The sequence below is a fragment of the Carassius carassius genome, chromosome 42 (assembly GCF_963082965.1).
Source record: "Carassius carassius chromosome 42, fCarCar2.1, whole genome shotgun sequence".
Classification (NCBI taxonomy): domain Eukaryota; kingdom Metazoa; phylum Chordata; class Actinopteri; order Cypriniformes; family Cyprinidae; genus Carassius; species Carassius carassius.
The window spans coordinates 25,654,359-25,679,993 of record NC_081796.1 but is presented as its reverse complement, the minus strand read 5'-3'; the positions used below and the strand labels follow the sequence as shown (position 1 = coordinate 25,679,993).

General features: G+C 37.9%; 2 protein-coding genes and 3 gene segments (V, D, J or C); 3 read left to right on the top strand and 2 right to left on the bottom strand.

Moving 5' to 3' along the window:
• Positions 1-447, top strand: part of LOC132124390 (Ig kappa chain V region K29-213-like) — a 628-nt gene extending 181 nt beyond the window's left edge. Inside the window, 1 exon segment of the V gene segment in view lies at positions 32-447. Coding sequence covers positions 32-357 — 326 coding nt within the window.
• A 1,606-nt stretch (positions 448-2,053) lies between these two features.
• LOC132124397 (Ig kappa chain V-III region VH-like) lies at positions 2,054-3,057 on the top strand. The segment is given in 2 exon segments: positions 2,054-2,210; positions 2,291-3,057. Coding segments are annotated over 2 exon segments (375 nt in total).
• A 2,291-nt stretch (positions 3,058-5,348) lies between these two features.
• LOC132124395 (immunoglobulin kappa variable 4-1-like) lies at positions 5,349-5,913 on the top strand. The segment is given in 2 exon segments: positions 5,349-5,495; positions 5,585-5,913. Coding segments are annotated over 2 exon segments (378 nt in total).
• A 6,336-nt stretch (positions 5,914-12,249) lies between these two features.
• On the bottom strand, positions 12,250-18,085 carry LOC132124372 (E3 ubiquitin-protein ligase CHIP-like). The gene is made up of 8 exons (XM_059535392.1): positions 17,824-18,085; positions 17,237-17,464; positions 16,085-16,283; positions 14,926-15,091; positions 14,762-14,837; positions 14,621-14,677; positions 14,411-14,527; positions 12,250-13,315 (listed from the first exon to the last, which is right to left on the bottom strand). The coding sequence occupies exons 2-8, from the start codon at positions 17,357-17,359 to the stop codon at positions 13,190-13,192; spliced, it is 864 nt and encodes a 287-aa protein (XP_059391375.1). The 5' UTR covers positions 17,360-17,464; positions 17,824-18,085; the 3' UTR covers positions 12,250-13,189.
• Positions 18,086-18,597: 512 nt separating this feature from the next.
• Positions 18,598-24,947, bottom strand: LOC132124367 (putative RNA-binding protein Luc7-like 1). Of its 3 annotated transcripts, none has more exons than XM_059535385.1 (11): positions 24,793-24,926; positions 23,543-23,609; positions 22,152-22,246; positions 21,970-22,068; positions 21,773-21,883; positions 20,737-20,880; positions 20,454-20,630; positions 20,292-20,380; positions 19,751-19,780; positions 19,402-19,590; positions 18,598-19,273 (listed from the first exon to the last, which is right to left on the bottom strand). In XM_059535385.1, the coding sequence occupies exons 1-11, from the start codon at positions 24,793-24,795 to the stop codon at positions 19,150-19,152; spliced, it is 1,128 nt and encodes a 375-aa protein (XP_059391368.1). In that variant the 5' UTR covers positions 24,796-24,926; the 3' UTR covers positions 18,598-19,149. The 3 variants fall into 3 exon arrangements, with proteins under 3 accessions (XP_059391368.1, XP_059391370.1, XP_059391369.1); XM_059535387.1 differs by having other exon boundaries at positions 23,203-23,609; positions 24,793-24,875; XM_059535386.1 differs by lacking the exon at positions 23,543-23,609 and having other exon boundaries at positions 24,793-24,947.
• Positions 24,948-25,635: the final 688 nt, after the last annotated feature.

Sequence of the window (25,635 nt, the reverse complement as noted above, 5' to 3'; positions counted from 1 at the left end):
TCTGAATGTTTGTTCATTTTTCTTGAAGTAGAATCAGCAGCTGGAGTGACAGTCACTCAGACGCCTGCAGTGAAACCTGTTCAACCAGGAGACAAAGTTACCATGTCCTGTAAAACCAGTCCTGAAGTTTACCAGGGTTGGAACGATCAGCCTTTACACTGGTACTTACAGAAACCTGGAGAAGCTCCTAAACTCCTGATTTATGATGCAAACACTCTCCAGTCAGGAACTCCATCTAGATTCAGTGGCAGTGGATCTAACAGTGATTTCACTCTGACCATCAGTGGAGTCCAGACTGAAGATGCTGGACATTATTACTGTCAGAGTTACCACAGTGGTAATGTGTTCACACAGTGATAAAGCGTGGTACAAAAACCTGTGTCAGTCAGAGTCACAGTGACTGAACTGATGCTGCAGCTGCTCAAACACTATCACTCACTACTGACACACAGAGACCAAACACAGAACTACACATGAGCTCACAACTGAGTTACTGTCCAGTGTTCACTGTGTGTGTGTGTGTGTGTGTGTGTGTGTGTGTGTGTGTGTGTGTGTGTGTGTGTGTGTGTGTGTGTGTGTGTGTGTGTGTGTGTGTGTGTGTATAAATCGTGGTCGTGGTCAGTCGGGTCGTTTGAAATAAAGATGTCAAATAAACCTTTGTAATTTATATAGTACTAGACACAATTTTGAAATACATAAGCCTACAGTTTATTGGCTGAATAACTGGCGCGAAGATGACACACGAGCTCAGTCTGCAGGTAGAGATGGAGGCGGCAAGAGAAAAGGTGAAGTCTGGGGAGCAATGGCGCTGTTTTTGTTAAAAGATGATTTTGACGACCTCATTAAGTTTTGTTTTATAGAAAACTCTTTTTAAAAGATTTTCGTTTTATCAATCAATTACCCGTATTTAATAAATAAGAAGCAAATATAAAGCAGACAATGTAATGAGGCACCGACACAATCACTTGCATTGCATGTGGACTGGAGGGCACCGAAACTCAGCTTGTGCCTCACAGAATAACTGTTTTTTTTTCTTTTTTTGCGGTCTGAGTTGCGTGCGGGTTAGTTGAAAACGTCGGTCGGGTGCGGGTTATTAATACATTGACAGGCGCATCTCTGATATATATATATAACAATTTAATGATATCATCCACCATCATCTTGAACTTCAAACATCAATAATATGAAATTGAAGGGACTGTTATTTTTTGAAGTCAGTGAGCAGTTGGGAACAAGTTATAATTTTAAATGGATAGTTGACCTAAAAATGTACATTAAGTCATCTTTTACTCACCCTTGTGTTGTTCTAATGATGTCTGCCCTTTCTTCTTTTTCGGACCATGAAAATATATATATTTTTTAATGTCCTGCACACTTGTCCATATAATGGCAGTAAATGATGATCAATATCAAAAGACACAAAAGTATCACAGAATTGTCTCATGAGACATGTGCCGTATATTCCAAGTGTTAAGGGTGAATGCTGTAGAGTTTGGTGAGAAACAAATTGAAATTCAACATTATTTTTCAAGTATCCTGACATGACCATTATGAAACCCAGCATTTCACTCCAGATTCGCCAAGGAATAGCACATAAGCTGTGAAAAATCAAGATTAATGGATTGAATTTCATGTTGTGCTTTTATTAATCTTGAATAGAGTCTCATGAATCTGCTGTCGTTCACTGATCAAGTCAGGATATTTGATTTTATTGCTTCGAACAATTGGGACATACATTGTAACATGAGACTATTCTTTGATACATTCCTGTCTTTCTCACATTATACTGCCATTATATGGACAAGTGTGCAGATATAATACATTAAACATCACACATTTACTGAATCTTCAGACTTGAACTGCTGCTCAACAGTCGGAGAGCTTAGAAAAGATCAGAATGACTGTTAAATAATCTCAACATCATAAAAACATCTCAGATCCTCTCTGAGCTTTTGTGTGCTTGTGTATTTCTCTGAATAATGTGTCGATGATAAGAGTCTGATGAAGAAATAAACTGTTAAACGACTGGCTGATGGAGGGTTTTTCCACAGAGAGTCACTTTGCATCAGCACATGCTTCAGCGCTCCGAGTGTTTATAGCGTTCAGACTCAACACTTTATAACACACTGCTGTTTACCACGGTACAAAACCAACAAACACAATGAATCTCTTCAGCAGCTTCATCTGGATTCTGGCAGCTTTTATTCCAGGTAACAGAAGTCAAAGATGCTCATTTTTGACTCTTTAATGTTGATTTGATTTGATTGAACACATATAATGTTGTTGTCAGCAGCATCCAGAGGAATCACTGTGACTCAGCCTGAAGCTGTGACTGTTTCTGAACGACAAGACGCCACTATAGAGTGTAAAACTGATCCTGGAATAACTAGCTGGGGTTTAGCTTGGTATCAGCAGAAACCTGGAGAAGCTCCTAAACTCATCATTACTGGAGTAACCGATCGCTACAGTAACAGTTTCAGTCGATTCAGTGGGAATGGAGCACGAGGTGGGACTGATTTCACTCTGACCATCAGTGGAGTCCAGACTGAAGATGTTGCACATTATTACTGTCAGAGTGTACATGAAATCAACAGTGACTATGTGTTCACACAGTGATAAAGCGTGGTACAAAAACCTGTGTCAGTCAGAGTCACAGTGACTGAACTGATGCTGCAGCTGCTCAAACACTATCACTCACTCAACAGGGAAAAAACATATTAATATCATCTTACAATAAACATCAGTTTTGTTGAGCTACAACATTTATTTTTGATTATGATTTTTCTGAAGTTATTTTTGTCTCCTGATATTTTCAGTCCTTCATGTAGAAATCCATCCACTTTTGCTCTTCAGTGGATATTTTTCCATCCTTCACTATATTTATGAGTTTCTTCATTTACGATTTATCCTCAATCTTTCTAAACTGCATCATCAACATCATAAACATGTTCTGCTTCATCAGTTTAATAAGTCCATCATTGATTATTATTATGATTTAAGTTCATGCTTCATAATGCAAATATTATCAGCATCATATAAACATGTTTCTCAATTTCAGAGCAAATGATAATGAATATAATTTATATAAATATTCATGCAGGAAAGATGAACAATGATATAAAGATTAATTTTCAAATGAAAGACCAGATTACCCAACAGCTGCAGTTAACCATTAAAAAACATATGTATATCACCATATTTACATTTATTTGATAAAGATATATAAAGAGTGAACATGTATTATATCATGTGTGACGTGACTCCTCATCAAACTCAGAGACTGACAGAGATATGTGTGTGATGATCCTCATGTCTGATAAAAACCTGCAGGAACATCCATGGATTTAATATCAAATTTGGGAATTAAAGTCTAATATGAGAGAGTCAGATTAATCTACTAAAGTTGATCTTAAATTCAATCCCGCCGATCCCTGGGTCAAAATATCCATCTTGGAAAGTATGTTCAAAATAACTGTGGTTATGTCTTAAGTGGAAGATAACAGTTGAGAAAAAAAATAGATATGTATTATATTTAATGCATGACCATCTAATTTAGCTACTAATTGATGTAATGTTAATCCAAGAAAATGAAAGAAAGAAAATCACTCACTGCTCTTGACTGAAAGACTTTGTAGTTTTAATAATAATTAATGGATTCAAACCAACAATTATTCAGGCACCAGATATCATTTTTTATATTGTTTTTGTTTTTACTAGTAGGTTCAGGACACTAGTGAGTATAGCAAAGTAAATTTACTGTCAAACTATACTTGCTGTATTGTATTGCAATATAGCATGACGCAATATCTAATGGTGTTATGGTTTAACTTGTTACCGTGTTATCTGGTGACCAACTTCCTGGTTCAGGTCTCCACTGCAGATGTGAATCATGTGATGGAACGACGGCAGCAGATTCGGCGTTTCTGAAAGCACAAACTGATGAGATATTATTAAGTGTCTAATAAACACAGACTTGCTCATTGCATGAATCTGATATTCTTGTAAAGATTACAAGTTATTGGTATGATCACCCGTAGAGGCTGAAGTAAGTACAACCCGAATTCCGGAAAAGTTGGGACGTTTTTTAAATTTTAATAAAATGAAAACTAAAGGAATTTCAAATCACATGAGCCAATATTTTATTCACAATAGAACATAGATAATGTAGCAAATGTTTAAACTGAGAAATTTTACACTTTTATCCACTTAATTAGCTCATTTAAAATTTAAAAAAATTTAAAATTTCCGGAATTCGGGTTGTAGGATAAACAAAAAATAAAGTAAGTCTGTGTTGGCGCGGGTTTCGAACATGCGTTAAAAGACGGCACGCCACGAGACGACAGTCATGAACCACCGAGCTACTGATCTACACCAAATCATCTCCAGATCTCTGGATTCAAGACAGCACTTTCAGCATCACATCGTGCAGCTGCTTAATCGAGGAAATGTGATCGTGTTAACTTGTGACCTGTGTTTACCTATTATGAAAATAAACCATGGCAGAACTCTGGCCTGACTACATTTTATGGTTTATGATGTTAAAGAACATTTCATGACGTCTCAGACAACTGTAAATTTGTGGCTACTGTGGGTTAATTATAAACGCTATCCTTAACTCATGTTTACCATAGTAAAAACATGGTACATTTTCTTTATTACCTTCATTCCACGCTCCTTCTTAGCGTCATCAAACCACGTGATTGTTATTGTTTTGGTAGTGCACCCTCTAGTGGCAGTTACTACAACCTGTACCTTTAACTCTGAGTTCTTGTCATATTTTATTACCATTTTCTAAACCATAGCAAATAAGCTGTGAAAATGTGAGAAATGTTGAAGGTGTCTGAATAAATTTAGTTTTGACTGTATATTACATTTTTACAATGAAGACTATGCAGTGCTATTTTACATTTAATTATTCGGTTTCTGTATCTGGACACTTACAAATTTTAAAAACTGTGACCGTCTCTAAAGTTGCATGCGATATTGAAATACACTTTTCTAACATCAATAGCATTTGAGGAGAATGACTTACAGTCATAAAAACAACAGTAATGTGTTCATTAAAATGCACACCTTATATATTTTTTTATATCTATTTAAATAAACTGTAAATCATTTAGGTAAAAAATTATTCACTTCACGTATCACTTTCAGGCATATTCATTTGAAACTTTTCTGGATGTTGACGTTAATAACGAGTTTTAATGTCGGAAATAATTTCTCCATCACCAACACATCTAATATTCTCTCTGACTTTCCAGGTTACAATCTAGAAACATACAATCAGTGACAGGATGAAATGAATGAGCAAACTTCATTTAGAAGCTCATTTAAATACAGGATCAGTTCATTTGCATATTGATCAGATGCTTCAGTGCTCTGAGAGTGTTTATAGTGCTGTGAGTTTAACACTTCATCACTGACACACACAACAATCTTCATCAACATGACCTTCATCATCATCTTCATCTGGACTCTCACAGCGTTTGCTCAAGGTTTGTGCAGCACAAGTTTGATATCAATTCATTTCTTCAAGTATATTGTCAAAGTTTTGAGTTGATTTTCTTCTTGTTGTGTGTTTCAGAGTGTAGAGGACAGATCAGCGTCACTCAGAGTCCCTCAACGACAGCAGCTCAACCAGGAGAAACAGTGACGATCAGCTGTAAAACCAGCACTGATGTGACCAGATTGCTTAATCAGTATGATTGTTTATCCTGGTACTTACAGAAACCTGGAGAAGCTCCTAAACTCCTGATTTATTGGACTGACAGTCTTGAGTCAGGAACTCCATCTAGATTCAGTGGCAGTGGATCTAACAGTGATTTCACTCTGACCATCAGTGGAGTCCAGACTGAAGATGCTGGACATTATTACTGTCAGAGTTACCACAGTGGTAATGTGTTCACACAGTGATAAAGCGTGGTACAAAAACCTGTGTCAGTCAGAGTCACAGTGACTGAACTGATGCTGCAGCTGCTCAAACACTATCACTCACTACTGACACACAGAGACCAAACACAGAACTACACATGAGCTCACAACTGAGTCAGGAGTCAAATCAGCTCTATCAGACTGTGATCTGTTTGACTCAACTGTGCAATCTTAGTGTAATCTTATATCAAAGCAAACAGACAATAACATGAAGGTTTTATTTTTTATTATTATTTTTTTTGTACTTTATAGTACACTCATACTCATGATCTTTATGTTCTTTGTTCCTGGACTGTCTCTTGCTGCCCCCTGTTGGTCACTGATCTGCATCACATATTCACCCGACATTTAGATCACACAAAAATTAAGACATTTGGAAAATAATATTATATTTTGTGTTTAGTTTTTTTAATAAGTGTTTTCTCAGCATGGCAGCATTCTCTCTTTCAAACACATTTAAATGCAAAAATTCACATTATTTCTTATCTACATGCAATGCGAGGATTCCCAAACTATTTTTTTTGTCAGCAGAACTTCTTACGTCTAATATATACAGTACAGACCAAAAGTTTGGACACACCTTCTCATTCAAAGAGTTTTCTTTATTTTCATGACTATGAAAATTGTAGATTCACACTGAAGGCATCAAAACTATGAATTAACACATGTGGAATTATATACATAACAAAAAAGTGTGAAACAACTGAAAATATGTCATATTCTAGGTTCTTCAGAGTAGCCACCTTTTGCTTTGATTACTGCTTTGCACACTCTTGGCATTCTCTTGATGAGCTTCAAGAGGTAATCACCTGAAATGGTCTTCCAACAGTCTTGAAGGAGTTCCCCGAGAGATGCTTAGCACTTGTTGGCCCTTTTGCCTTCTGTCTGCGGTCCAGCTCACCCCTAAACCATCTCGATTGGGTTCAGGTCCGGTGACTGTGGAGGCCAGGTCATCTGGCGCAGCACCCCATCACTCTCCTTCTTGGTCAAATAGCCCTTGATGCCTTCAGTGGGACTCTACGATTTTCATAGTCATGAAAATAAAGAAAACTCTTTGAATGAGAAGGTGTGTCCAAACTTTTGGTCTGTACTGTATATACTTAATATATTAATAACATGTTAATAATTATCACATTTGCATGTTCATGTTTCTCTGAAGTTGGTTAATTTTCACATGACATGCAGGAAAACAAATAAAATGAAATATATTTTCTTTTATTTGCATTTTTATATCAATGGCACAAGATTATCGTATATAAATCAATGTGATAAACGAGTTAGATCAAAATTAATCTAAAAGTAGTCTGATTATATTACCTAAAATCTTTAATGTAATGTATTATTTTTCACAAATTTTATCAGATCTATTTAATTTATCTTTATCCACCTCAGTGGTTCCATTAATGAGTTACATCAATACATATATGTTAAGGGTTACAGATATAAAGGTGGCGATGCACTCGATCTCAACAACTACAGACCTATTTCTATCATTAGTAGCATAGCAAAAGTATTTGAAAAACTAATATTTAAACAATTATTTAAATGTATTAATTAATTTTCTATTTCGTCTTCAAATCAATCTGGTTTCAGACCAAACTTCTCTACAATTACTGCTCTTCTAAAATGTATCACTGATGTTTCACTTTCTTTAGACAATAACTTGTCAACTGGTGCAATATTTATTGATCTTACTGAGGCCTTTGATATGGTTGATCACTATTTGCTTCTTGATAAGTTATATGCGATAGACCTTTCTAAACACTCTCTTCTTTGGGTTAATTCTTATCTCCACTGTAGACGTCAGTGTGTCTTTGTTAATGGTTGTGTATCACAGTCCTTAATAATGGAAAAAGGTGTTCCTCAAGGCTCTTCCTTAGGGCCTCTTTTATTTTCTTTATTTATTAATGATCTTCCTCTAATTTGCTCAGACTGTTGTATCCATCTAGATGCAGATGACACACAGTGGTTTACACATCTAATGTGTGTCTCTAAGATTCAATCCTCATTGCAATCTAACTTTAATGATACTCAACTTTGCTTCCAATCCAACCATCTTTTTTTGAATAAGAAAAAGTCATATTGTATATTGCTTTCAACAATATATGTAGATGTAATGTAATGACTCACTCACTGAAGCTATTATCACCAAAAGCCAGTATCACTGGTCTCAGGTCATTTTTAAATGTATGTAATATGATTATCCTTCTTACCTGAAGGGATACTTAATTCCATATAGACCCAGCTATAGATTGAGACACACTGAATATCTCGCTTTCATTGTGTCAAACATCTCTAAAGAGAGTGAAAGACGTGCATTTAAATGAAAAGCCCTCTCAGAATGACAGATGTTACTTCCTTGCGTTCCTTCAGAACATCTCTTTTTGTTTACGTGCAAGCAAACTGTTGTTGTGAATGTTTTCCTCGTGTTTGACTGGATTTTTGTTTTCTATACCTAATGCATGGGATACTTTTTGTCCTTTCTTCTTATTTTGGTGTATATAAGTGAGTATGGGTGTAGGTGTGAGAATGCATATATACACATGTGTGAAAGTAAGGGCTTAATGTTGTCATAGATACTATTATTATTATTATTTAATTATGTTTCTAAAATTTTGTCAAGTAATTTGGAAACAGTAACGGATTACAATTTGTAAGAATCTACCCAGCTCAGATTATAGATATGTATAGAGATCTATGGTCATGACAGATATTCAGTTTAGTTAAAAATGACATGATGTGTGGCCAAGTGTGACACACAGCGAGTAGTAAACACACACACACACACACACACACACACAGCAATGAGTAGTAACACACACACACACACACAGCAATGAGTAGTAACACACACACACACACACAGCGAGTAGTGAACACACACACACACACACACACACACACACACACACGGCAGTGAGTAGTGAACACACACATACACACAAACACAGCAATGAGTAGTAACACACACGCACACGCACACACACACACACACACACAGCGAGTAGTGAACACACACACACACACACACGGCAGTGAGTAGTGAACACACACACACACACACACACACACACACAGCAGTGAGTAGTGAACACACACACACACACACACACAGCAATGAGTAGTAACACACACACACACGCGCAGACACACACAGCAGTGAGTAGTGAACACACACACACACAGCAGTGAGTAGTGAACACACACACACACACACACAGCAATGAGTAGTAACACACACACACGCGCACACACACACACACACACACACACAGCAGTGAGTAGTGAACACACACACACACACACACAGCAGTGAGTAGTGAACACACACACACAGCAGTGAGTAGTGAACACACACACACACACACACACACACACACAGCAATGAGTAGTAACACACACACACGCGCACACACACACAGCAGTGAGTAGTGAACACACACACACACACACAGCAGTGAGTAGTGAACACACACACACACACACACACACACACACAGCAGTGAGTAGTGAACACACACACACACACACAGCAATGAGTAGTAACACACACACACGCGCACACACACACACAGCAGTGAGTAGTGAACACACACACACACACACACACACACACACACACACAGCAATTAGTAACACACACAGCGAGTAGTGAACACACACACACACACACACACACACACACACACACGGCAGTGAGTAGTGGACACACACATACACACAAACACAGCAATGAGTAGTAACACACACGCACACGCACACACACAGCGAGTAGTGAACACACACACACACACACAGCAGTGAGTAGTGAACACACACACACACACAGCAATGAGTAGTAACACACACACACACAGCAGTGAGTAGTTAACACACACACACACACACAGCAGTGAGTAGTTAACACACACACAGCAATGAGTAGTAACACACACACACACACACACACACCAGTGAGTAGTTAACACACACACACACAGCAATGAGTAGTAACACACACACACACACACACACACAGCAGTGAGTAGTGAACACACACACACACACAGCAATGAGTAGTAACACACACACACACACACACACACAGCAATGAGTAGTAACACACACACATACATACAGCAGTGAGTAGTGAACACACACACACACACACACACACACACAGCAATGAATAGTAACACACACACAGCAATGAGTAGTAACACACACACACACACACAGCAGTGAGTAGTGAACACACACACACACACACAGCAGTGAGTAGTGAACACACACACACACAGCAGTGAGTAGTGAACACACACACACACACAGCAATGAGTTGTAACACACACACACACACACACACACACAGCAGTGAGTAGTTAACACACACAGCAATGAGTAGTAACACACACACACACACACAGCAGTGAGTAGTGAACACACACACACACACACACACACACACACAGCAATGAGTAGTAACACACACACACACACACAGCAGTGAGTAGTGAACACACACACACACACAGCAATGAATAGTAACACACACACATACATACAGCAGTGAGTAGTGAACACACACACACACACACACACACAGCAATGAATAGTAACACACACACAGCAATGAGTAGTAACACACACACACACACACACACAGCAGTGAGTAGTGAACACACACACACACACAGCAGTGAGTAGTGAACACACACACACACAGCAGTGAGTAGTGAACACACACACACACACAGCAATGAGTTGTAACACACACACACACACACACACACACACACACACAGCAGTGAGTAGTTAACACACACACACACACACACACACACAGCAATGAGTAGTAACACACACACACACACACACAGCAGTGAGTAGTGAACACACACACACACACACACACAGCAATGAGTAGTAACACACACACACACACAGCAATGAGTAGTAACACACACACACACACACACACACACACAGCAGTGAGTAGTGAACACACACACACACACACACAGCAGTGAGTAGTGAACACACACACACACACACAGCAGTGAGTAGTGAACACACACACACACACAGCAGTGAGTAGTGAACACACACACACACACACACACACACACACAGCAGTGAGTAGTGAACACACACACACACAGCAGTGAGTAGTGAACACACACACAGCAGTGAGTAGTGAACACACACACAGCAGTGAGTAGTGAACACACACACACACACAGCAGTGAGTAGTGAACACACACACACACACACACACACACACAGCAGTGAGTAGTGAACACACACACACACAGCAGTGAGTAGTGAACACACACACAGCAGTGAGTAGTGAACACACACACACAGCAGTGAGTAGTGAACACACACACACACACACACACACACACACACACACAGCAGTGAGTAGTTACACACACACACACACACACACACACACAGCAGTGAGTAGTGAACACACACACACACACAGCAGTGAGTAGTGAACACACACACACACAGCAGTGAGTAGTAACACACACACACATACACACAGCAGTGAGTAGTGAACACACACACACGCGCACACACACACAGCAGTGAGTAGTGAACACACACACACGCGCACACACACACAGCAGTGAGTAGTGAACACACACACACACACACACAGCAGTGAGTAGTGAACACACACACACACACACACAGCAGTGAGTAGTGAACACACACACACACACAGCAGTGAGTAGTGAACACACACACACACAGCAGTGAGTAGTGAACACACACACACACAGCAGTGAGTAGTGAACACACACACACACAGCAGTGAGTAGTGAACACACACACACACACACAGCAGTGAGTAGTGAACACACACACACACACACAGCAATGAGTAGTAACACACACACACACACACACACACAGCAATGAGTAGTAACACACGCACATACACACAGCAGTGAGTAGTGAACACACACACAGCAATGAGTAGTAACACACACACACACACACACACAGCAGTGAGTAGTGAACACACACACACACAGCAGTGAGTAGTAAACACACACACACACACACACACACACACAGTGAGTAGTGAACACACACAGCAGTGAGTAGTGAACACACACACACACACACACACACACAGTGGGTTAAAGTCTGACTCTATTCATTAGGTCACGACTGCCCCTGACCCAGATACTAGGTGTTGTTTCATTTCATGTCATGTAATGTCACCTGTCGAACGTGTTTCTTGTCTTTTCTCAAATGCATAGTTCAGTTTAAGGTCACAACTGTAACTTTACCAGAAAGAATAAGACTCATCTCAACCAATTTGTTACAAAAAGAAACAAAATAACATTTATTGAACATGCATCCAAACTAAACCCATTACACTTGAGGAATATTTGACCCAAGCCGGATGGACAGTTCTGGAACTGTGACGTCCAGCGACTAGCAAGGGCTCTCTGAAGAATACTGATACTAAACAGGAAGTGTGTGTTCATGACAGGAAACGGAAAACTCCCCAAAGGTCCAGAGAGAAAGACCAAATCAATAGTGTGTAATAATCACTTACCTCTCGTTCTAAAGCACACATAGTGAGACTAAACATATCATACACCATAACTCTGATGATGATGATGATGATGTCATCTGTATGCCACAGATTCTCAGTTCATTTTTAATGATTGGCAGCCAGCAGATGGATGAATGTCTAAATATGTTTTAACACTCATTAGAAAAATCAGCGTCCTGCCAGAACCCAAAGCTCAAGAAGAATCCTACAAACATTCTCCTGTTAGAACTTATTACACTCGCATACACCGCATTCATTCTGCATATAGATCGTATAGGTAATAGACTAACACACACACACACACGCACACACACACACACACACACACGCCAACCTACACAAGCTTCCTCTTTCATGAATGATTATTAGTGATGTCATCAATAATGTTGCTACTTGAACATTCAATGACAAAATTACAGCATCATCATGTGCAGCAAACATCAGCCAATGTTTCTGATTGCAAACAAGTGTCCGAACAGAACCTGCAGGACGAGCCGATCATTCTGACCCGAAGGGAAAGACAGCAGAAAGAGTTTGGAGGAGAGACAGAAAGCCAGACGTGAGAAAGAGGGTCAGGTGATTGCCGTGGGTGAAATCCTCCACAGATTAAAGTGCATGAACATACAGGAGAGGATTCGATCGGCCGCGAGGAAACTGCTGCGGCGCGCTCGAGTGTGTGTGTGTGTGTGTGTGTGTTCAGTAGTCCTCCACCCAGCCATTCTCCTGGATGAAAGCATCGATCACCTCCTTCATGGCCAGATTGGGGATCAGCTGATCCTGGGTCAGCGGGCTGCGAGTGACTGGGTCAAAATGGCCAACACGCTACAGAGAGAGAGGGAGAGAGAGAGAGAGAGAGAGAGAGAGAGGGAGAGAGAGAGAGAGAAATTTGATTTTTTCACTAAAAGTTGTAACTATGCCACCTGGCTGTAAAAAACATCTTTCTCTATTAACAGCCATCTAAAAATACCTTGTTTTAACAAAAACTACAACTAAAAAAAAAATAAAAAAAAATCAAACAGAAATAAAACAATATAATATCACTCACTATTAGATAAAAAGATCAACTAGACAAAAATTTGAAATGCTGCCTTTGCAACTATGTACTTCAAAATGACCCTAAACAACAAAATTAATAAAACTAAAAATAAACTATTAAAAAAATTTGTGTTAACTTAAAATACAATATAACTTTTCAATAAAAAAAAAATTAACTAAACCAAAATTCGAGGTTTAAGTTGAAGTACCTAAATTACTAAAAATGAAACATACAACAAAATTACTAAAACAAAAATAAAACTAAACCTTTCATTAACTTTAAACTAACATAAAATGCAATATAAATATTTAATAAAAACAAACCTACGCTAAAATTTGAAGCACTCAAATTTCTAAAACTAAAAGTGAAATAAAACTGAAGACTGACAGGAAAAATAAATAAAATCTCCTTTAATGACCATTTAAAAATATCTGTTATTATCATTATCAAAAACTTAAACTATTAAAACATGATCACTGAAATAAAACAAAAAAAAAATTAGATGAAAAAGACAAGTTACTAAAAATAGAGAGAAAAATTTAAAATAAAATAAATAAAAATAAAATAACAGATATACAAATAAGAAAATGAATAAAAAATAAAAAGTCCAAAAAAAAATCTAAATACTATAATGCATTTAATAATAATAATAATAATAATAACAACAATAAAAAAAACACTGCTATAATCTGATCCACCAATGTTTAATGTTTCAGCCAATCGTGACTCTATTCTTCTGTGCCTCTAAAGTGAAAAGTCTCATAAAAAAAAACCTGACAAAAAACAACTGGCAGCAATCTGAGTCCCTCAAATATATCTGAAATCTTGCACAAATCAAACAGCCGCCCCTGAGAAGCAGCAGAAGGTGAATGCGCTGTTACCTGTAGATGCTCCTCGATGTCCTTGCGGTCGTAGGTGATGCCGCTAGGAGTAATGCAGGGCTCTCTCATCAGCTCAAAACTGATCTTCCCACACAGATAATCTGGGATCTCTCGCTTCTGCACAACAGCCAATCAAACACACGCACACACGCATGCTCAGTACACAGCAATCTGGACCAATGATAGACGTTTGAGATGATCTCTGCATACCTTCCTCTTTTCATCGACTTGAGAGAAGAGCTCATCCATGTCCATCAAATATTTATCCTGCAGGAGCAGCACAGGACATGACATCACATCATCAAACGTCCACCGATCAGAGCGGTGTGTGTATTTGAAAGCGTGTCTCACGTGTTTGGATTTGCTCTTGCAGACATCTCCTCCGTTCTGAATGTCCTCGGACTGCTTCACTCGGTCGTCCAGCTCTCTGAAATCATCCACAAACACACAGAGACGGACAGATGTTACAGCAGACGTCTACACCGATCCGCATGACTGAGACGAGCGAGCCTCACCTCTCTTTCTCGGCCAGGATGAGTTTGGTGAGATAGGCGTGCAGCTCGTTTTCTTGGCTGAGCCGCTTCTCTTCTATGCTGTTCCAGCGTTTCTTCTTGGCGATGCGAAGAGCACTTGGGATATCGTCTCCGAAATTCAGCCGCTGTTCCTTCGCCAGGTTATAAGCTGAAAAGCATTTAACACACACTGCGTCATTTCTATGATGCTTTTTAGGGATGCATCGATGCTGATGATGATGGATAATTATCTATATTATTAGGTCAATAATCAATATATTGGATGCAATTGTACATTATTAGAGACTGAGTTACATTATAAATAACAAAAGAAGAGAGAACTGTTGCTGCAGACAGCAATATGCTTATTTGCGGTTCAATTATTAATAATGCTAATCTTATTATTTTCTGTGTTAAAATCAGTTTTTGCTGTTTAATATTTTTTCAAGATTCTGAAATAAACTATTTTTTTTACATTAAATGTTTTCACTGTCACTTAAAAACAATTTCTATTAAACATACAGCATTTGAATGATATTGTATATCGTGGTTTCTGATCAAATATTGTGCAGCACAGTTGTTTTCAACATTGATAATAATCAGAAATGTTTCTTGAGCAGCAAATCATATAAGAATGATTTCTAAAGATCATGTGACACTGAAGACTGTAGGAATGATGCTGAAAATACAGCTGCACATCACAGAAATAAATTACTGTTTAAAATAGATTCACATAGAAAATAGTTATTTTATATTAAAATAATAATTCACAATATAGTGATTTTATTATATTTTTTAGCCTTGGAAACAAAAAAAGACTTCATTAGAATCCTTTGAAACTGTAATGTTTCTAAACTTTTGATAAGTACTCTAAATATACACAGAAAGTGAGGTTTTTTATATCCTTAAACATGAATTTAATATATTTATACTGCATACAGAAAGAGACAAAGAGAGAGTGAGAGAGTGCCTTTAACGAAAAAATAAAATGTAATTTGTGTTTAACGGAAGAAAGTCAGGTTTAGAACAACGAGGATAGTAAATGACGATATTAAATTAAAATATTACAATATTATATTAAAAACCGTAAAAAAATGCAAATTTAAATGTGCAACTTTTATTTCCTAATTTAATTACAATTCCATAGAAATTGGGTGTGTACCTCTCTGTAGATTGCCGATGGCCTCTTCATAATTCTCCAGCTCCAGCTGACATTGGCCCAGGAAAAAGTGTGCCTTCACCGATTGGCTGTCGAGCTCGAGGGCGTGTTTACAGTCGGCCAGTGCCTTGTCGTACTGCAGCAGCTTCACGTAGCACAGCGCTCTGTTAGTGTAGTACACTGCCACCGACGGGTTACGATTCTACAAACAGCAGAAACACATTCAGTACAGCACAACTCTCATCAATCCTACATGATCTAGACCCAAACCATCTCCACTTGATGAGCTGAATGCATTACTGAATGCATTATTTATTATATACACTGAGCACAGTTGAGATGCTTCATATTTGTGTGAAAACTGTGATGGATTTATTAACACTCTTTGGTGACATTATTATCTTTTGTAACATTATCAATGTCTTTACTATCACTTTTGATAAATTTAATACATTCTTGTGTATTTTATATATATATACACACACACACACACAGACATAATTCATATAGCAGAATCCCAATAAAAGAGGTTCTTCTGAAAGGTAAATTTAGTCCATGACTTAAACACAGGCAAATGATTATTTACATATTCAAATGAAATGATTTGATTTAATTAGCCTAGGTTTTAGTGAAAAGCAAAGATGTTTGAAATTGCAAATCGAATTCATAGAAATATTGAATATTTAATCCTATTAATCACAATAAGTATGACATTTATTATCAAAATAAAACAAAATAGCATCACTAGTAACAAAATGCCACTTTGTGCCAAATTTTACCCCCAGGGGATGAATTTTATCATTAAAAATTTGTATAAATTATAATAAATGACATTTACTCCATAAACACTGATGTGCCCACAAATGCCTCACTAACAGACACAAACACACTTTGATATTCAACATAATACAATATAACTAATCACAATGTTCAAATTTTCTATTTTTTTTTTTCTCAAAAGTTGGATGTCAAAAAAAAAAATTCTATCAAACTCGCATGTAATTTTCAACAGTTTGATGTAAGGTATTATTCTTTTCTATCAAATGCACATATACGTTTCAACAGTTTGGTGTCAGTATCACTCTTTTTATCAAATGCACATATAAATCTCAACAGTTTTCTCTCCTGTAAACGGCCCTCTCGTGCTCCACTCACAATGGCTTTGCTGTAGCAGGTGGCAGCCTCCTGGTATTTGCGGCTGAGGAACAGACGGTTGCCCTGCTCCTTCAGCTCCTGTGCAGAGGAGCTTTTCTCCGGGCTGCTCGCCATCTTCTCCATGGGCTCTGCGGTGGCCGCTTCCCCCTGCTTCCCAATCCTGTTCCCCGTGTCTTCGGTGAACACCGTCCCGTCCCGGGGACCCAGATACACTGCAAACCTCTCACACTGCAGGGTCACACCAAACACACACACACATCAATCTGCATACAATAATACACTATAGCCTACAGAATACACATATCTGGACTCTGATCAGCCTTTGACAGCTGTGGCAGATGATTCAATCTCCTCCAGCTGTATAGTGAACATACAACTCAAAGCAAAACCGAGACTGAATCATTAGAATCGAGTCAAAGTAATGATTCATTTGAAACACATTGTGATTAGAAGAGAGACTCTGTGGAATGACACGTGACTGACACATCTGTACGACTAACTTACAGGCGTCTTGATTAACTTAATGCTGCCTAATTGACTTTACATTCCAGAATTAATAAGAAAGATATGTTTAATTTCACGCTTACCGGGTTTCTGCTGAACTGACGCCTGTCGTTAGCAAACCGGTCGCGACGCTGGAGCGTTTATGATCGCTTTTCGATCCCTTATTCCGAATAAAACGCTGTCAGACTCATACTCCGACACGAACATGACATTAGGGTGACAAATCTCTGACGTTTTCATCGGCGATCGCTAAAAACACGACATTTCACTCGCAGGCGTGAGACGCTAGCATCATGTTTCGGTTGTTTTGACTGTCCCGTCACGGTGACGTTGCCGGATGTGACGATCTCACAGCTCGTTGCCAGCGTAATGACGCAATCTGTCGGAGACGTACAGAAACGTAGCAGACGCTTAAAGCGATTTACAAATGAGGACAAAAGATGCAATTAAAATCAACAAAAGATTTGATTTTACATATACTACTATTTTACATATACTACTATTATTAATAATATTTTTTTCTACCGGTTTATATTTTATAACAAGTTAATTTTAATATACAGTAATGATTTTGATTATGAAAAAACAGTTAAAAAACAGTAGTGATATGGATCCTTCACATGAATCTTTGATCAACTGTAATCGTACATAAAACTGAATCTAACATGAAAATGTAAAAATTAAATGTATAAGTAATGCGTATTTCATATTCAATTAATTGCAGCAAAAAAGAATCAAAACATTGTAACTATGGCTAAAATATTTTCAATGCATTCATCTTAATTATTTAATAAAAAGAGACTTATCCAAATAATAACCTGAGGATGTACAAGTCCCTTCATTAATGACAAACACCATTTAAAGTCATAAAACCATTTAATGCACTTTAATAAGGGCAACATGAAATCAAAACAGCCTTATAAAAGATCATGTACAGAGTAAATCAAAGATTATGCCATGACGGATTCACTTGTTTAGATTTATTAAACTCCTACGCCTCTGCTACGGATACAAAGAGAGTCGCTCTCAGTCTCTAGGAGGAGTACTGCAGCTCTATTTAAAGAAAAAGGGATTTAAACTGACCTCAGAACATGCACACATCCACTCAGGACAAATCCAAATCCCAAAAAACAACAGACAGTATAGAGAGGCAAAAAAATAAGTGGCATACATCTGATAGAAGAAAAAAAAAAAAGAATACCCTTAACTCCACACACACACACACACACACACACACACAAAATATTGTCATTTCAACATTTGACAGTGAATCCGACAGGACAGAGATATTAAAGACTAATGAAACAGGGCGTGGGCAGTTTACTACGGACCAAGCAAACATGATAAATAAAAAAGTGTGTATATGTACGAGAGCGCGCTGTGTGTGTGTTATGGTAGTGTGAAATGATTCATATCTCTCCAGCCTCTCTGTCATCATGACGGCGAGACTCCGTCCTCCCGTTCATCCCGTCTGATCTCCGCTCGGAGGAACTGCGCTTGCTGTCCCTCTCGCGATCACGGTCCCGAGAAGATCTAACACACACACATCAATCCTCTGTTACTAAGAGATCATGGAGGGTTTGTTTTTTTAAGGCGAAAACCATAATTTATTTAAAACCACAAGTCAGGCTTTTCAAAGAGAGAGTATAAATTGTTATTACTTGTGTGAGTGTTCTCGGCTGTGCCGCGAGCGGGATCTGGATCGCTGCCGTCGGCGTCTGTCGCGCTCTTTGGAGCGAGAGCGGGAACGACGCTTCTCCCTCGATGCAGAGTGGGAACGGCGCTTCTCTCGCGATGCGGAGTGGGAACGGCGGCGTCTGCGCTCTCGATCGTGGTCACGAGAACGTGATCTAGAAACACAAGAGGAAGAGGAAAAACAGACATGAACAACTGGTACATGCATGACATGTTGCAACATTATGAATTAATCAGACCTTGATTTGCATGTTTGTTGTCAAGCTGACATTAAAATAAATAAATGCTGAATGTACAAGAGAATAAACAACTGACCTCTTGCGTTCTCGGCTACGTGACTTTGTCCTACAAGGAAAACCAGAGAAAAATAATTATTTTGGTCAATATTAATTCAACTGATTAATCATGCATGTATTGAATCCTTTAAAAACAAACTTGTCTTTTTAACATTGCGTTTCCTTGAACTTTATATTTCAACAAACAAATGTAAAAATAATATCATATAAATAAAAATAACCTCAGATTCTACAAGATATTTCACAAAAATTAAGTGTCTTAGAAATGAATGAAGGTCACATGAAAACATACAGAAATTATACAAAAGAATGTATTTTTAACGGTGGATTTCCTTACATTTTAAATTTCACAAAAATTAGGAATATTAGAAATATAGAAAAATAATGATTTTAACATGCAATATCTTTGATTTTTAAATATATTTTAGCACAAAAAAAAAAATATATATATATATAAAAATGCACTGGCAAACCACACAAGATCATTTTAGATTTTACAGAATACACAAAAATTAGCAATCCTAGAAATGCACAACGATCATATGAAAATATATTCTCACTGCTTTTTCATTTTCTCCTCTCTCTCCCGCTCTTCCCTCCGCTTCAGTCGCTCCTGGTTTCTCCTCTCCTGTTTGTCCTGCACAGTTTTCTGTGGAGATGAAATGTTGCAATGTCATTTACTATTCGAGACCACTGACCCCCTCCGCGGTCCGACACGATACCTTCAGCTGTTCCAGCTTCTCTCTGATCTGAATGAAGCCCAGGTGCAGTTTGCCACCAAAGTGGTCAGCGAGACGCCGGTCGTTGTCATGAAGACCCAGGTAAGCAGAGCAAACCTCACAGACGCGCAACTTCTGCTGCTGGAAACTGGAGGCGGGCATTGAGTTCCTGTACTCTTCCTGTGAATAAACCAGAGTAAAAGAGAAGACAAACATTGAGGAAGCACTATAAACTCCCATTACAGCGAGAGAGAGATTAGAACGGTGACAATGTATGTTGACTAACCTCAGCATCCTTCTTCTTAGCTCGGACTCTCTCAACCTCCTGAAGAACTGTCTGGGCTTCATCCACATTTCCCTCAGCGCCGAGCTGTTCAGCCTTCGCCAGCAGCTTTCCGATCTCCTCGTTTAACTCATGAACCTTTTCTGCCTGCCAAACAAAACATGAAATCCCAACTGCATGAGCTCTTTAGATTATATAGAGAGTTAAATATTATTATTATTGTTTTTGATTGCTTCCACTGTCCTTATCTGTAAGTCGCTTTGGATAAAAGTGTCTGCTAAATGAATAAATGTAAATGTTAATACACCTCATCTTATTCAATTTTCTCTCTTTGTTTGGACACAAAAGATCAGATTATTCATAAACTAACTTGAGAAACAAAAGTAAAGGAAGGGCTGCTCGATTACGCCAAAAATCATAAAAAATGATTGCTTTGGTCAATACTGAGATATTATTCTGTTTTTTTTTACTTCCACTAGGGTTTTTACAGTAAACTAAAACTATATTATATATATTCCATCTAGTTGCAAAGAAAACATTTCTCCTTATGTCTTAATAATAATATAAAAATAAAAATATATATACTGTATTTCAATGACAACTACATAACATCTAGGGAAGAGCAAAGCGCACTGTTATAAGAGGTGTGCAGAATTTATAAGACGACAAAACAAGAGCATTATTGTGAAATGCAATGCTGCACGCTTGTTTTATCTTGATTATCTTGTGTCGTATTAGAAGCTTTCCTAAGGAAATGTGATAAAACTAGTCATTCTGACTGTGAATTCAGATGAGAGACATTCAAAAATAGTCAGTATATACACTCACTCCACCTCAATTTAAATCATTTTTAAAATGGTTAAGTTCCAATGTCGCCAGGCCACTGAAAACACTGACTAGTTTGAGACTCATCTGACTCCACAATATTCTATTTAATTTCTTGTTGCTCTGATATGTAAATAATTCAAGTCCCATTCATGAATATCAGTGGATTTCTGGTTGACATTATCGCACCCAGCGCTATATAAACACTTCATACCTTTGCGGCCACCTCGGCGCTGATCTCTTCCTGTGTCTCAGCCAGACGCTTCTTGGCCAACTCGGTCCTGCGATCACAGTCGGCAATAAACGACTCCAGGTGATCCACCGCCTGCACAACACAACACAGATTCAGCATCAGAATTTAAAAAGCATTCACTGAAAACACCAGCAGTTGAGCTCGACTCAGTCACTTACATCAAGTTCAAAGAACAGGTCTCTCTCTTTAGACGCAATCTCGTAGTCTGCTCTCAGCGCCAGGTCATGGATCTTAGAGCATTCGCCGAGGTCCATGCGCTACAATCACAGGGAAGAGATGAAGACTTCATCAATACGCTGCACAGATACTCAGCTTTGACTGTTGTAATGTTTTCCCTCACCGTTCCAGAGAGGATGTCATGCGGGCAGCAGTTGAGCAGGTGCGATTTGCAGACACGCTCATCTGTGAATTTAACCCGCTGTCTCGTCTCATCTCCTGTAAGGACACAGCACAGAATACACATTCAATAAGACCGCAAACACTCTCGCACGTGTCTCACACACACACACAGCGTCCGCTACACACTGCTAACTTTGTGGCCAAGGGTCACAGCCCTGCCTGAAATCATGAGATCTGACATAACTTGTGTTTGACAGCGTCAGATATAATCTGTGCTAGACAAGAAAGTTTCAAGATTTCCTTTCAAGGAGATATTTAACTTCCACTGACCCAAGGCTGGGTTTCTTTAACTGGCTCCTAAACAGATAGGTCTAAAAATAAAGTGGTAGCGTGTGATCTTGGACCAAACCAAGAGTTTTTATTAGTTATTTATTCCATACAGCCACCATATAAATAGACTGGTGTTTTCTACAGTTAACATTAGGACTGGGTGATAGAGCTAAACAAATTATATCTAATGATATAAAGTTTACAAATTACTACAAGACATAATTTATATGCACCAATATTACACCCATAGTAAAACAAAATGCACTGCATTTTATTCAATTAACACATGAAAAATGCCACAGGATGAATAATTTGGAAAGGAATCAAACTTGCTCTATTCAATGCCATATCTGCCACAAAAAAAATCAAAACAGAAACATTACGTTTGGGAAGTTTATTCCAAATAAAGCATTTAAGTCAGTGCATTATTATACACGATGTTTCTAAACAGTATAAAGCCAGAAAACTACATCAAATATGTTTAATGTCACCCAGCCCTAGTTTGCATGATGCATCTACACTTTTATAACTTCCAATTGAGTGCAAAGGCATCTGGGATAGCAGATCAGAGAGGGATGTCATGTTGCAGAGAGTCAGTAATAGCACTATCCCTCATAAGTGCATACAAAAATGCTGCATAATCTAATGTGCATGTTAAATCACAGTTGACCAAGTTTAAATAAGACATTGAGAACTAAAGTGAAAGGTTAATTGATACACACTGCGAGGTCTCTCCCATTCAGAACCCCTCCTGCGGTCCCAGCCTCTAAATGATTAAAGGGAAAACCTTTTCTTGGCCAAACCTGTAATGAGGAAGTTGGGAATGATACAGAAGAATAAAAGTGAAGACGTCGGCGGAGGAATTGAGTTTTCTTTCCTTTATCTTATTTTATATCTTTCTTTTAAGTGAGATTTGAGGAAAGCCGCTGGGCAGACGCTTCGTGTCCTCTCTGCTCACTCTTACATTACCAACTAGCGTGATGTGTGACACAGTTACTGCTGGAAAGCAAACAGTATTGTTTTTCATATTCATAACAGCTTTAAAAAGCATTGGTGACTCACGGCTCGATGAACATGAGGCTTTTCTGCAACTCCCTTGCAGATGTAGGCTGGCAAACATACACTGAACCTTAATGAATAGAATAAAGGGGCCACAATTGTTCAGTCTGTATGAAACAAATGTACGGGAAGCATATGAATTCATCTCAGCATTCACACAGACAGTCGCTTCATTCACACGGAGGGTGAGATTTCTTACAGCCAGTAAAACTCAATTTAACAAACTCAGAAGACCTTCTGTTGTTTACTCATCTTAAGCTAAACTCTCTTGAGCTGATCAAAATCATATCACATAATCTAAATGTCATATTTCCTCTTGGCACTGCTCTTTCAGATTTAATGCTTGAATTCATTTTTGGAGAAATTATTTTTTAATTATATGAAATCCAACTTGAGAGATGGCCAAAGATTCTAAATTTAAATATTATATATACATATATATATATATATATACACACATATACATACACACACACATAAATATAGTTAATCTATTTTAATATTTTATATATTCATAAATATGCATATATTAATTTTCACCCAATGTTAATTTACAAAAATAATCCACTGACAAGGTTGTAAAAATAGCCCAAAAAAACCTATGCCGTTTTATATATTTTGTATACACACAAACAATTCAAACACGCTCACATTTTTTCATATATATATATATATATATATATATATATATATATATATATATATAGGTAAACAATAGAATAGACTGACAATGCTGTCAACATTGCAAGACATCTGATAACTAATTGGCCTTGACATTATATTGATCTATCACTAACTTTAATAATAATACCAACATTACTATTTTTGATAATATTTCCAATTAGGTCACATAAACTGGTGCCTATATATTTCCTATTCTTAATACTTTAGACTAAATCTAAGTGAAATGTTAATACTTACAAAAACAAGACTATTATCTCAACTTTTTAATAATAATAATGTATCGGAGTATAACAAATTAATAAACTAAAGCGTCATTTCTGATAAAAGGTCCTCTATTAGCATAGCATACGGAACCGTGACGTCATCACTCCTCTTCATGGACACAAACATTAAACTGAAGCGTTTCAAGAGGAAATGCTGCTGCATTTAGCTAATCCTAAAACTCTGATTTATATCTTAAGACATTGATTTTACTGTTTGACTGGGTTATTATGTTCTGGTCTGGGTAAATCTGAGCGCGCGGCCTTCAGAAATCGTCTCAGAGCCGTTAGCACGCGGCTAACACTCACCATCCCTCGACGTTCCCATCAGCTGATCCAGCAAAGCTCTCATCTGAGCCTGGGCCGACATCCTGAGACGATTAACTCGCTCGCCTCACAAAGGTGATGGTAATTTTACCCTAAAAAATGAAAGTTTAAATAATCTGCAGACCGCTTCGCTTCGCTGTGCTGTCTGTCTGTCGCCGCCGTCGTCGCTCTCTTCACTCAAACGGGCGAGCGACCAATCAGAGCGCGCTACGCACTCTTAAAGAGACAGTGCATTTTTCCCTCCTGAACGAGTAGTATGAAGCTGCAGATATTGTCCTGAACACGAAATTTTTTTTTGGGGGGGGGGGGGGGGTTCTGTTGTTGTTTTTTTATGTTATTATTACATGTAGTAGTTTTATCAAATTTTTTAAAGCCATTTTATTCATATTATTATTCTGTCCTTTGTAGAGGACGACAGGCCTAAGTTATATATATATATAACATAAATAGACATAAAAAAGCATGTATCGGCAAAAAAAAAACGTTTTAGATTTCAGGCAATTTTTAGCAAAACTTTGTGCAAAGACGATTCTCAACTATGTTATGAAATACTATTTTACTTTATGCAGTATATGGGTAAAGTATTCATAAATTGGTATTCCCATTCTATACAATGTATCTATACATTACATCTACTTTGCATATTAATTTGTTCTTGGGGCAAATCATAATGAAAAAAAAAGTGTAATAATGGAAGCAATAACTTGGCAAAATTTTCATCAGAAAAATTCACATTTCATATGAATATTGATCTATAATTTCCTGTTGTGTTTCCCCAAAATGCCTGATTAACATAAATTTTGTCCTGGTGTCCTCAACAGAGGA